Genomic DNA, 13,597 nt, shown 5'->3' with positions numbered 1-13,597 from the left:
CAGCAGATTCAAAATTCCATTTTGAAATTCTGTTTATTAAAATGTCTGGTTGCCTTGGTAATGGGGCAGGGAGGAGAATAGTTAGATAAAGGACATTACGGGACATACATCCATTAAAATTTTTTTCTCAACTTCAAATTTAACTGGGTATCCTTTACTTTTAGTTGGTAACTCTGGCAATTCTACACATAGCACAAGTGAAATTATACCTTGGGGTAGAAAAATGTTAGCCTGCATCCCTTTGTGAATGGGAAGATAGAAAGGGCGAGATGTGAGCTTTAGAATTGTTCAATCTGGGGTAGATTTCTGGCTTCACACCTAGTTATGTGGCCCTGGGCAATGTACATGAGGAGTTTCTCTGGGTTTCCTTTCTCTCATCTGTAAAATGGGTATATTTAATGCTTGCCTCCTCTGGTGGTAGGATGACGTGTTAGCACAGTGCAGGTCAATGCAGTGTAGTGCGGAGTCATGTTAGAGCCTGAGGCAAAAGGAATAAGCAGTAATACTGAGTCTAACCTTATTTTAAATTTTTATATTTTTAAAACATAAAAATACCATCATGGATTTTTTTTTTGCCTAGGTTTTGATTATTTTGATTTTTAAAAATATTTTGTGGCTTTTCACAAAGACGGTGCTGAAGGTGAAGAAGGAAGCCCCTGTCCCCCTACCAAAGCTGCAGCCAAAGCAAAGGCTTTGAAGGCTATGAGAGCAGTGCTGAAAGGCGTCCACAGCCACAAAGAAAAAAAAATCCAGACGTCACCCACCTTCCAGCAGCCCAAAACACTGCGACTTAGGAGGCAGCCCAAATATCCTAGGAAGAGCACCCGCGGAAGAAACAAACTTGACTGCTATGCCATCATCAAGGTCCCCCTCACCACAAAGAGAATAGAAGACAACACACTGGTATTCATTGTGGATGTCAAGGCCGACAAGCACCAACTCAAACAGGCTGTGAAGAAGCTCTGTGACACTGACGTGGCTAAGGTCAACTCCCTGATCAGGACTGTTGGAGAGAAAAGGCATGTGTTCGACTGGCTCCTGACAATGATGTTGCCAACAAAGCTGGGATCATCCAGGGCTTCCCTGGTGGCTCAGATAGTGAAGAACCCACCTGCCAATGCAGGCGATGCAAAAGACTCAGGTTCGATCCCTGGGTACGGAAGACCCCCTGGAGAAGGAAATGGCAACCTGCTCCAGTATTCTTGACTGGAAAATTCCATGGATAAAGGGCCCTGGCAGGCTACAGTCCATGAGGTTGCAAAAAGGCAGATATGACTTGAGTGCACATACATGCAAACTGAGTCCATTTGGCTAATTCCAAATATAAAAGTTTTCACAAAATAAAAAAATATATATATATTTTTTGTGGCCATGCCACTCGACTTGTGGACTCTTAGTTCCCTGACCAGGGATTGAACTCCAGCCCTCGGCAGTGGAGGCACTGGCCCACCATGGAATTCCCTTGATTATTTTTCAAAGACTGTGTTGAAATATTATTTATCTTTATTTATCTGGGCTTTCTGGTGCCCCCTTACATTTTGCACTTGAGCAAGTACTTCACTCACTTTAATCTAATCCCAGCCCTGGTACTCAATGAATGTTAAATATGATTGATACTTATCATTTTAATTTTATTGACAAAGTTTATAATATTATTAAAAGTTATTAATAACAGCTCCCTTGTATTCCACGTCCTTGCAAGTGTCATATTAGAAACAATAATGACAACAAACACTGATAAACGCTGGCTGTGTCCGAGGCACTGGGAGTTCATGGTTTTACTGAATCCTTAAAATTTCATGTTGCAATTTTTATTTCTCTCTTATTGGAATATGATATTTTAAAAAAATTTAACTTCCCCAAGAAGACATCGCTAATAAATCAAACTTTCGGCTGTTCAATTTTTTTTTTTTTTTTCTGAAGAGCCTTTAAACCTGGTTTGTACATGCGTTTGAATTCAGTATTGTGGGGCGGCCCCATCAATCTCCTGCCTGCAATAGCCCATGCAGGCCTCTAGGTGTCCTCGTTGACCAACTTTGCAAACACCGGCGTGCTAGGCCAGAGGAAACTGGTTTAGGAAAGGTTTTCTCAGGGGTGCCCTTCCAGAAGAGCTTCATTCTGTGCATATTGACGGACCAAACCAGGCCTAGCCTGGAAGGTTTCTGATATGAAGAAAGGCTTTGTATTGAGCAGGGCCAACTTCTCTCCACACAGAGGTGTGAGACCTATGTCCCGAGCGTACCATCCCCCAAAGCTTTTCATACATTGTTACAGTCCCACCTGCCCTGGGACAGAGGACTGGCAGGTAGGGCTGCCAGGTGTCCTGTATCTATGGGATATGTTCTGTGTGGAATGATTTTGGTTGGTGTCCCTTATTGATTTTGTTAAATCAGGATACCCCAAATGTCCTATATGCAGCTGTTTTTTCCTCCCCCAATAAATATTAGAGCTATTGTACAAATTTAACTGGGCATCCTGCATTTGCATTTGCTAAATCTGGCCACCTTCATAACTGGCTTGTTTGCACTCTTATACACATGAAAAGGCAGGTACCAATCTCCGAGCTAGTAGCAAGCTCAAGCCCAGGGTGAAGCAGCCAGGGCACTCACCCTCAGGCTCTTTAAACTATACCCTGCCTTAGGCCTGGCCTTGCAGGAGGGCTCTGATGGAAAGGTCAGGAAAACATCTTAATCAGTTTGACTTCTTGGGTTAATCTTTATGCAGCCTCCTTCCACGGTGTACACCAGCGGGGCACGAATTCATAATTTTCAAATATTCTACTGAATGCATTTGTGAACTGCAATCCAGGTCTGCGTGCTTTCTTGATACGTAACTTGGGCAAACTACTCAGTTTCCTTGAGCTTTTGTTTGTGATTAATAATTGCAAACTTGCTCTGAGAGTTAAATAAGAGAAAAAAAATTCCATATGCTCCTGACAGTACTTGAGACCTATGATGAATTGTTTCAATAGTGTTGTCATTTCAGTGGTTAAACTAAGGCAGTGCAGATCCTCTGAACCCCAACTTTCTAGACACTCTAATCCTCAACATCACCACCTTTGTTTCAGGGGATAATTTATATTATGAAGCATCTGCTGGGGACTCGATTTTTGTGCTGAGCTGTTTATGTACATTATCTTTTTTGTTTTTCTCGCTACTTAATTTATTGTTTCTTTTGTCTAAAAGGTATAAAAACTGCCTGGATCGGTCACTTCTTTGAGTCTGTTTTTTTTTTTTTTTTCCATTTTGTACTGGAATATAGGCAATTAACAATGTTGTGATAGTTGAACAGTGAAGGGACTCAGCCATATGTATACATGTTTCTATTCTCCCCCAAACGCTCCTCCCATCTAGGTTGCCAAATAACATTGAACAGAGTCGCATGTCCTGTACAGTAGGTCCTCGTTGGTATGCACATTATCTTGTTCAGCCCACAAAATACTCTTGCGTGATGTGTCCTAGACAGGAAACTGAGGCCCAGGGAGGTTAGGAAAATGACCCTTGATCATACAACCAGAGAGCCAACGCGTTGGGATTGATTCCAAGCCCGACAGCATGTCTCCAGATCTGCCTGACTTCAAAGCCTGCATAAGCACTGCTTTATAGAGATGGTGATGTCTGCCCAGACACCCACTATCAACTCCCAGGAAGGCTTCTTTCATGGTAATTGAAGGGCTGCTGAGAATGCCCTTCCCACTTTTGGGGCTGTCAGTCTCCCTAAAGAGATCTTTCTCACTCTGGCTTTCCAATCTTTGATCTCCTTATGGCACCATTTTCCCACGAAATTGAGGAGAGGACAATATAAAGAATGGTTATAGGGAAAAGTCCTGTGTTTGTGCTAGGAGGGTGCAGTGTGGTTGCTGCTACTGCTAAGTCACTTCTGTCGTGTCCGACTCTGTGCGACCCCATAGACGGTAGCCCACCAGGCTCCCCCGTCCCCCGGATTCTCCAGGCAAGAACACTGGAGTGGGTTGCCATTTCCTTCTCCAATGCCAATGCAGTGTGGTTAGGAGGTTATAAAGCTAGTCTATATAATAGGATTTTCCAGCCATGTCATGCATGCAGCTCAGTTGTGTCTGACTCCTTGCAGCCCACCAGGCTCCTTTCTCCATGGGATTTCCCAGCCAAGAATACTAGAGTGGGTTGTCATTTCCTTCTCCAAGGAATCTTTCTGATCCAGGGATTGAACCTGCGTCTCCTACACTGGCAGGTGGATTTTTTTTTTTTTTAACCACTGAGCCACTAGGGAAGCCTAGGACTTTTCAGGGCATTCCTTAAATGCCATTGCTTTCCTCCTCCACCCTTTGTGCAAACGTAATTCTTGCCCAGTTGGTTGTTAACTAGCCCTTCATTAGGCATATTCTCAAGCCACACCCTCATCAGACAGAAGTGTCTGAATTGCACATCCTGAAAACTCACAAACTGCAGACTGCCCTGGACTGTCCTTTGCGCTGTTATTTTTACCATGCTATTCCGATTTCCATCCCTCCTGCTGGCCCTCCCTCTTTCTCCTCCCCAGGCTGTCTCCTATTCGCTCCTTCTCTTATTTTTCATTTCTTTTGGTTTCCACTAAAGGAAGGTGCTTGGTGAGCAGTCCCTGTTTATAATATCATGGCAACAGACAGCAGAAGTTTTGGAATCAGACGTAGGTTTGAGTTTTGGCTTTATAACTTACCTTCTGTGTGGTCAAGCCACCAAGGCCACGGTAATCTTCCTGAATCTCTTTATATCCTTTTCTTCTGTTTTTGGCCGTGCTGTGTGGCTTGCAGCATGTGATTAGCTCCTGGACTAGTGATTAAACTTGCGCCCTCAGTAGTGAAAGCTCAGAGTCCTGTTAGGGAAACCACTGACTGAAACTGCCCACCCTAGCCAGGCACCATACTAACCACTTGTATGAGTTAGCTTAAACAGGGGGTCCTGGTAAGGAATGCAGAACAAGGTAGCGACAAGTAGAAGAATTCGGGAAACCTCATAAGGAGAGAGGAGAGGCTGGTCCCAAAGTCCTACCAACCTCCCAGGATTACTCTCGCTGGAATCCATCTTATCTGAGAGACAGGCATGCACGCACATGCAGATGCACGCATGCGGTACTCACGCATGCGCCACCAGGAAGGACCCTGAGTCATGGTAATTGACCAGAGACAACTGAAACTAACCTGGTTACCTTAAAACTGGAGGCTGCAAGCCACGTGGCAGAGCTGTTCTCGGGGGGTCCCCTTACTATGCTGCTCTCTTCCCCCGGCGCCCCCATCCCACCTTTCTCAGCATGTGTGTCTCCTGGGACAATTCATTTCTGACTGTCGGACAAGAGCCCACTCTCAGGCCCTGGAAGGGGGACCCCTTCCTGTGACATAACCACTAGACCACCAGGGAACTCCTTTAAACCCTTTTCCTGGGATAAGACGAACTCTGTCACACAATTGAAGAAAGGATTAAAAAAAGTAATGTGTTAAAGCACTTAGCCCATCGTTGCGACAATGGCAAGAGCTCAAAAATGACAGCTTTATTACCTACATCTCTTTAATCTTGGAAAAAATCTGCCCTCCTATTCTTTCAGTTTCTAAAACTGGCTAAGCTTCTCCTACCTTTTGGGGCCATGGCAAAGGCCATAATGCCACTCTCCAAGCCCTAGAGCTTCTTTTCCTTTTTGCTTAACTGGATCTTTTCTTACCAATCCCTAAAACCAGGCTTCAGCATCACTGCTAGAAAGGTCTCATGTCCCACAAAACTAAGGTATTATTCACGTCCCCTTTCTTCTCACCACTCTTGGCCCCCATAGGACTGATGATCATTTTAAGCTACTCCAGCTGATCACTTTTGTTTCTCCCTCACTGCACTGTAAGCTTCAGGAAGACATTGTATTTTCACATCAAAACTTTTCTACTGTACCGAAGAAAGGCATTATTTCAATTCTGAAAGTTCTTAAGGACTGACATTTGAACCTTTGTTCCTAAGAACAGGCTTTAAACTAATAGTTCAAAACAATTCTGGAATCTTTATTGCTTAACATTAAGCTTTTATGAATACAAGGAAGGATCTTGGATACTTTTCTCAAATAGAGAAAAAAATTTAACATCCAGGAAGGTGAGGCAATTTTTTTCAATCCACCTTGTAAAACATACATCTTTCTGAGGTAGATCAATATATACTGACAAAAAGTGAGGCCCAATATGTTTTGATGATAAAATTGTAAAAGTGTAGAAGTTGTAAAAGTGTACTTGTTATATGATGCTGTTTTTAAAGAAATTATTATAGGCATAGAAAACAATCTGAACCGACATACAATAAATTAACAATTGTATCTGGTAATGTTAGGTTATAGGGCACGATGGTGTTTTTATGTTATATATTTGCTTCACGTTTGAATTTAAGATTTTTAATAGGAGGGTATGATATTTTGCAATAAAAAATATAGCAATCTGATGTATTGAAAAATTTACCTCTGTCACTTTTTGGATATTAATAAGCATATCAATAATGTGGTTAAGAAGTGCTTTTCAAAAAAAGATGAGGAAAATCATATAGCAGACCCACTTTCAATTTCAGTAACTTCTTTTCCTAGTTGGGAGCAAAGTTTTTTTTTTTTCAAGGTATACCTGCAATTCTGAGCATATCACTTCTTTATGAGGAAAATAAATGATGCCTTATTTCCATGTAAAGCACTTGTACAGAAATACTAATCTCCCTATATTTCACTTCCCACTCCCCTCGCCCCATTGCATGGGGTTAAAAGATAACAGAAAAGAAATATATTTTTGAATGTAAAAGACCTGTTTGACAGTCTGCAAAACTAGAAAGAATGACTTGTTACAAATAAACAACACTTGTAAGATTAAGAAGCCTAAAAATTTGCAATGGTTATTCTCGATGAGGCAATTTAAACTACTGTCTTTCACCCATTCTAAGACATAGCACTATTTTATATAAAGAAAAAAAAATTGCTAATTCAGCTATAACATGTTAGTAGTCAAAAGATGCACCCTGATTTTGAAGATGTAAGTATGAAAAAACGGCCGTCTTGGAACCCATAAAATACAGTAATAATATCACTAAAAATCTGCAGTCTCCACCAGCCTGATTACTTGAAGTAGAGCAATTTCAATTGCTTTGTGTGAGCCCTGAACATAAATGGAAGGATACATAAACATTTTCAGTAGCACACCTTCAATTTATTGACCTATCTAAAAAAAAAATAGGTCTAAAAAAGTCAGAACAGTAAAAGAATATGCAAAAGGGTATTTCTGTTTCTAGAAGGCTATACAAATATGGAAAAGGGAATAAGTTATTTGTTTGCATGTCTTTTTGTTTTCCAAATTTCCTCCCCCCCAAACTTCATTTTTAATGATTCAAATGACTAAGGACCAGTTTAACAAATCACCTTTATGTATATATTACATGCTTTGGAATATAGATAGAAAATGTCCCCAAAAAGTTGTTCAGAAACTTCTCTATTCACAATATAAACAAGAAACTTGTATAAAAGAGAGGGAAGGAGCACCTTCTGTGGAATTCTGAAGCAGAGTAAAGATGACGAAAAAGATCCATCTAGAATATGGAAATATTTGCTTAAAAAAAAAAACAAAAAACGAAAACTCCAAAACATCCTACAATAAACCATAGCGAACTAGTTCTTCCAAGGAAAGTATGAGGTAGTTTTAGCCTCATAATTAAATCTACTGCAGCTTGGAGGGTTTTCGTTTTTGTTTTTAATGAATAATCTTGCTTTTGTCACTTGGTGACTTAGAACTACCTGGGGAATCCAGACAATATGCTTATTTTTCAAATGTTCACAATTTTAAGGCACGTGATTCATAGAAAATGATGTAGGCTTTGTGTCTTTCTTTTCGTTGTTGCTGTTTTTCTTTATATTATGTTAGGTTCTTTCTGTATCACCTTAAAATACTTTTCCAAACTCTTGGTTATAAAAACTTTCCATATCAGGTCTGTCATTGCAATGACAGCCATGTTGGAGAGTTACCAGCCTGAAGAAGATAGCTCATGCCGTTGGCATAGAAAGGAAAAAAGGAACTCAATGATATTGTACCTTAGAAAATTCTCCAAGCAGAGTTTGTCAGTTACTCAATGGGTTGCTTCATTTTCCCCAATCTGCTACCATAGTTATATTACAGGACAATATGGCCATAAGTCTTTCCAGAACCCATTTTGTGGTGCTTATGAAAACCATTACTCTTGATAACGGCCTAAAAACATTTATACTCATTCAGAACTTCATGAAAATCCAGCTTCTCTTCAAGTAATTTGTCAACACTGTCTGAATTGTTCATGTCTGGGTAGACATAGTATGTAATTCTTCGCCAGCTCACAAATTCAAACTTTCCGATGGTGAGCAGTGACTAAAGAGCTTCCAGCTTCCCTTCTCTCATCATCCTGAATTGTGCTCTGAATTTCCCCTGTCCTTCTTTCCTTTGGGAGACCCTGAATGCATTTTTCACAGTTTTGAGGTCTGCCTTCAACCACTTTTATTCCCTTACAAAGTGCTTGCTCTTGGTAAAGGCCAAGTCCTCCTCGGCAAAGGTTCACACGTGGTCTTGACCTTGCTCCGTTAGGTGAGCATCTAGACTTGGAAAGGCGGGATGTCATTCAAGGGCTTTGTGCGGCTTAGTGTGTGATTCACTTCCGGGGCCAACGGAGTCCTCCTTTCCACCTCGGAGGCCTTCAGGTTTCTAGAGCCTACGGCCTTCCAGGAAGACAAACACATTTTGCAAGGCACACTAGTGTGAGAACGCAGTGCTTGGTCAGGAGGCCCACCCGCAGTTCAGACTAATGTTCCGGGCTTGGAGTCTTCGTGCCAGAAGAGCCTCTGCTCACTACTCTCCGGGCTGTCTTCCAGCCGGTTTCCATCTGTACCGTCCAGTTGACCTGTCTCTGTGTACGGTCTATGAAAGGAAACCAGAAACGTTACAACTTGGGGTTATTTTTGCTCCCAGAGTACAAAGGTTACTACACTCAAAGAAGTTAGTAGGAAACACAGTTAAGAAAATGGTTCAAGACTCCAAAATAAGGCAAGGGATGACTGTGTGCTTTTTTCAATGTCATACTAGAACATGGTCTAACAGGCCCATGCAAGGAGTATATATTTCTCTTGAGAGACAGACTTTTTAAAAAATATGTATTTATTTATTAGCTTGGCAGCATCAGGTCTTAGGTGGATCATGCAGGATCCTTCATTGTGGGCATGGACTCTCTAGTTGTGGTACACAGGCTCTAGAGAGCGCGGGCTTCTGTATTTGTGGTAGGTGGGCTTAGCTGATCCGCGGCACGTGGGATCTTAGTTCCCGGACCAGAGATGGAACCTGTGTCCACTGCATTGCAAGGTGGATTCTTAACCACTGGACCACCAGGAAAATCCCGAGAGACAGACTTGTCTGACTTGCATTTCCCATGGATGAGTACCAAGATTAAGTTACATGTTAACTTGGGGGGGGGTGGTTCTGTACGGAAGAAATACACAGCAACCCTCTGTCTAGTAAAAAGATTATGGTCATAGTTTTATTGCCCAGGATATTAACTGCTTTTGTGTCAACTGGAGGAATCTTATCTCAGTACTCTCTCTTTTGGTGTGTGGAATTCAGTCTTTTGAATTCTCTGGGAATAGCCTTACCATTCTATTAGTTCTCTCATGAAGGAGTTAAGTAAATCTTTCACATATGCTCATTTTCTGTTTGTGTGAGAGTAGTATTTTCAATTTTTGAAGTATTTTTGACAGTCACCCTTTAAGCATTCTTCAAATTAAGAGACATATACTAGATGTTTTTCTTGGCAACGAAGGAATATATTTAAAGGGAGGCAAGGGTACCTTGGGACATTTTACATCCCTAGGGTGTATGGGTCAGGTGTAAATTAAAACAGCATCACATAAGATCACGGGCCCATTTGGAAGGTATTAAATACATCCAAATGAGGGCATCCTGTTATACACACTGTTTCAATAAGCAAAACCTCATTCCTGTAATAGTACGTTAGAACAGGTTAGATAGTTAGTAGTTTTCTTTTTATTTTAAATCTTAATGTCCTTTAGTACAGGTGAATAAAAAGTCCTTTGGAAAAGCGCTTTGGAGAGAAACACTATGCAAAGCCAAGTATTTAGTGGGCTTTTCTATTTTTTTTGTAATACAAAAACAGAGGCAGATTTCTGTCACTTCACACATCAGTCAGAACAGGCAAAGCTCCTGCTATGCAAGAAGCAACGCACAGACTGGAGGCACTGTACTTACTACAGCTGGCTACACTTAAAAGAGAATTTGTAACTGATCTCATTTCTGGAGACACAGCCATTCTCCGGGACAGAAGCCCTTGGTTTTGCCTAGTAATAGAGTTTGATAAGGAAGGGGATGGGAAATGGAAAACAGGAAGTGAAAGAAAAAAAATCATTTTAAAACACAGTTTGGAGCAGCAGAGCCAAGAATTTGTCACATACTGGTAGCGTAAGAGACTTCAACATTTCTAACTTTGGAAAGTTTTGCTGCTGACAGTTGTACTACATCATACAAGGAAAAAAATTATTGGTATCAATTTGGAGGTTTCTATCACATTATTAAGCTCTGGACACTCTAAGGAAATACATAATATATGCTTCATTTTAAAAAACAAACTCATCTATGACTCAATATTTCAAATCTTTAAGGGCAGATCAAAGCTTTTATCTTTATCTTGAAACCCAACTTTTCTGTTATTTGAAAATTATATTGTCATAAAAAATAGCATGTGATTTTAGAGCAAATTTCTAAAGCTTTATGGAGGATTGTTATTATACTTCGCTTATTAATAGGTTGAATTATATTGATCAGACTGTTTCATAATAAAAATAAAATCCTAAACCGACAAATGGGTAGAAATAAGCATTTCCATAACTCTCTGTGCTAGGAGGGTAAGCTGACAAATCTTTCTAGAAAGCAGGGGTTTAAAAAATAGGCTTTTCAATTTGATCCATTAAACCAACTTACTGGAATATATCCTGAGGAAATAATCTGGAATTCAGACAAATATTTTCCTCAAAGATTCTCAAAGGCATTACTTACAATTAAAAAAAAGAAAGGAAATTTAGAAGTCATTTAAAATCAAATTATGGGGAATTGTTAAATAAACACATAAAGTATTTACTGAGTGGAATACCATATTGGTAACATAAAACAATGCTTAAAGAGATTTTTTTAAAAAAGGAACATATATGTTGAGATATTAACTAAAAAATTGGGGTGTAGAATTTCATGTATAGTGAAGGATATAAAATTGTATATATGATATCATTATGACCATGTAAAAATGAATACAGAAAAATGGGGGACATGTGGCAGAAATGTTACTAGCTAATATCTCTAGATGGTGGCATTATGGGTAAATTATTTCCCACTTATTTATTCCTTTATTATTTTCCCAGTGTCTACAATGGGCTCATATTATGTGCGCATGCACACACACACAATAGGGATCTTTAAATAGTTTCTAATTTCCTGTATATCATGCCCCTTCTGACACCAGATGCTGTTATCAGGCCCTCCTGGGCTGGCTGAAGTAGGTGGATGAACTTTGTAAAAACAGATATTCTCTAAAAATGTTTAACACTTCCTGAGTCGAATGAAAGTGGTGCTTAGGATATTAGAACCGTCTTATGCCCTGAATGGTTTTTTATATAGCTTCTAATTCAGTTAATAAAAAGGAAAGTGGAAGTATGCAAAGAGGAAAATTACTTGCAAATGTATTATACAAAATGATTAGAACTGAATTGAAAAAATTCAGCTCAAATCTTGGGCCAAATCTTCCTGCTCCTAACGCATTTACAAGCATTATCTACAGAATTCCAAGCTATCTGATGTCCTCTGAAGTATATTTTCATTAAAATTCTATTTTGAGCACACCCTTTGTTGAGTTGAGACAATTGGCCTGATATTTTAAGCCAAGAAAAACTTTAGCTAAATATGGAGAAGAAAAACAAGGCTTTTGGGGTTAAATATCTCCAATTTGCTTATAACACTGAGTGCTTTAATAAGAAAGTAACCTCAAACTCACCAGTATTCACCTTTAAAAGTTACAGTCTATGGAAACCTCCTATGCCTGAAGCAATCTGACTTAAAGAAAGCAAAATTAAGCTTTTCTTAAAACAAACCAGAAAGTGCTTTACTTCTTGGCACCAGGGGTACAGATTATATTGTGAGAAAGTGAGTGAGAAAAACAAAAGCTTCAATTTTAACTCCTCCCATGTATGCAAAGAACTGAAAAACATATAACCCAGAGTTGGCAATCTTTTTTAAAAATCACATTTTAACAAACTCTCCTTGTCTATTTCCTCTAAATGTTTACAAAGGAGTACTATTACAGACACACAGGACAGCTGGCTGCGTCTGTTGCTTCTTAATGAACACAGGGTCAGACACAAAAAGGCAGCAAATGTTTGAAATCAAGCCCACCAACTGTCTAGGAGGAATGAACAGCGGTTTCTGGCATAGAGATATTTTTCCCTGCCAGGTTCCAAGAGAGCCTTAAATGGGTATATCAATAATATAGCTTCAAGTACAGCAATTAAAAAGAACCCTTCAGACACAGAACCTAAAGTATAGAATTCTAAGAGGGTCATATCTGAATGAGCGGGATTAAATATTAACAAACTTCTTAAAGGGCTAGGTATTTTTAGCTTTGTTGGCCATAAGATCTCTGCTGCAACTACTCCCCTCTGCCCTTATAGTACAGAAACAGCCACAGGGAACAAGTAAATGAATAAGCATGGCTGATTTTCCAATAAAACTTTACTTTTAAACATAGGTGGCAGCTGATTTTAGACTATATTTGCCAACACTTGAGCAAGATTACTTAGTGTTCATAAAATAAAATTGGATTCCTGAATTCTTTAGATCAAGAACAGGGTACTGAAATTTTTGAGCATTGCTCTCTTACCTGCCTGGAGAGGGTAAAGGATTATAGATGTTGCTATAGCAGCTGGTGTAGGAAGAATGTGCCGGGATCTCGTATTCGGATAGCCCTAAGGTTATCTGGGTCCTCCAGTTCCCAGAAGCATTTGTGGAAGACACTAGAAATAAAAATGAAAAGAGACAAAATTAGTGGGACTATTCAAAGTGAGAATTGTTTGGGTCATTCAGATGCATGTTATAATCAGCTGCGTGCAGAGTCAATCTTAAAAGCCAGTGTTTGGAATCAAGAGAGTTCCTATTCCAATTTGGTCACTTACTGGCCATGTGACCTTGGGCAAACAGTTTACCCTCTTTAAGCCTCAGTTTCTTCATCTGTAAAGTGGGGACAATATAAATATATTCTATACAGGGACAATATCAGGATTAAATAAGCTAGTTAGTGCAAATATTTAGCACTGTGCCTAGCAATAAATGATAGCTACTATTATTATAAATCTGAGTAAAGTTATACGCTATAAAAATAACCCAAAAGACAAGCCAGAAAAAACAATATTCATATACTAAATGAATCTTCCCAGTCTCCCAGTAAGGCTATGGTGGCTGGATAGCTTCATAGGCTTCAATTGTAAAGCAAAGACGACAAGTTTGAGTTTCTTGAAGACTTTTGGAAGAAATGCATTCTGTACATTGCCTTGTTGAAACTTGCGGGTTCTT

General features: G+C 39.7%; 1 protein-coding gene and 1 pseudogene across 17 annotated transcripts in view; one reads left to right on the top strand and one right to left on the bottom strand.

Moving 5' to 3' along the window:
• The first annotated feature begins 702 nt into the window (after positions 1–702).
• On the top strand, positions 703–3,219 carry LOC145521086 (large ribosomal subunit protein uL23 pseudogene; annotated as a pseudogene).
• Positions 3,220–7,146: 3,927 nt separating this feature from the next.
• Positions 7,147–13,597, bottom strand: part of FRMD4B (FERM domain containing 4B) — a 388,656-nt gene continuing 382,205 nt past the window's right edge. For 13 of the 17 annotated variants that reach the window (XM_081528400.1, XM_081528396.1, XM_081528395.1 and 10 more), the window contains 2 exons: positions 12,909–13,041; positions 7,147–8,896 (listed from right to left, as the gene is read on the bottom strand). In XM_081528400.1, the coding sequence (XP_081384526.1) occupies positions 8,776–8,896; positions 12,909–13,041 (254 nt within the window). In that variant the 3' untranslated portion in view covers positions 7,147–8,775. Of the gene's footprint in view, positions 8,897–10,234; positions 10,324–12,908; positions 13,042–13,597 lie in introns of all 17 variants that reach the window. The other 4 variants (XM_081528391.1, XM_081528390.1, XM_081528389.1 and 1 more) reach the window with 1 other exon arrangement.

Source organism: Giraffa tippelskirchi, chromosome 9 (assembly GCF_054371585.1).
Source record: "Giraffa tippelskirchi isolate mGirTip1 chromosome 9, T2T-mGirTip1v1.2.pri, whole genome shotgun sequence".
NCBI lineage: Eukaryota > Metazoa > Chordata > Mammalia > Artiodactyla > Giraffidae > Giraffa > Giraffa tippelskirchi.
This window is presented reverse-complemented; position numbering and strand designations above follow the sequence as displayed.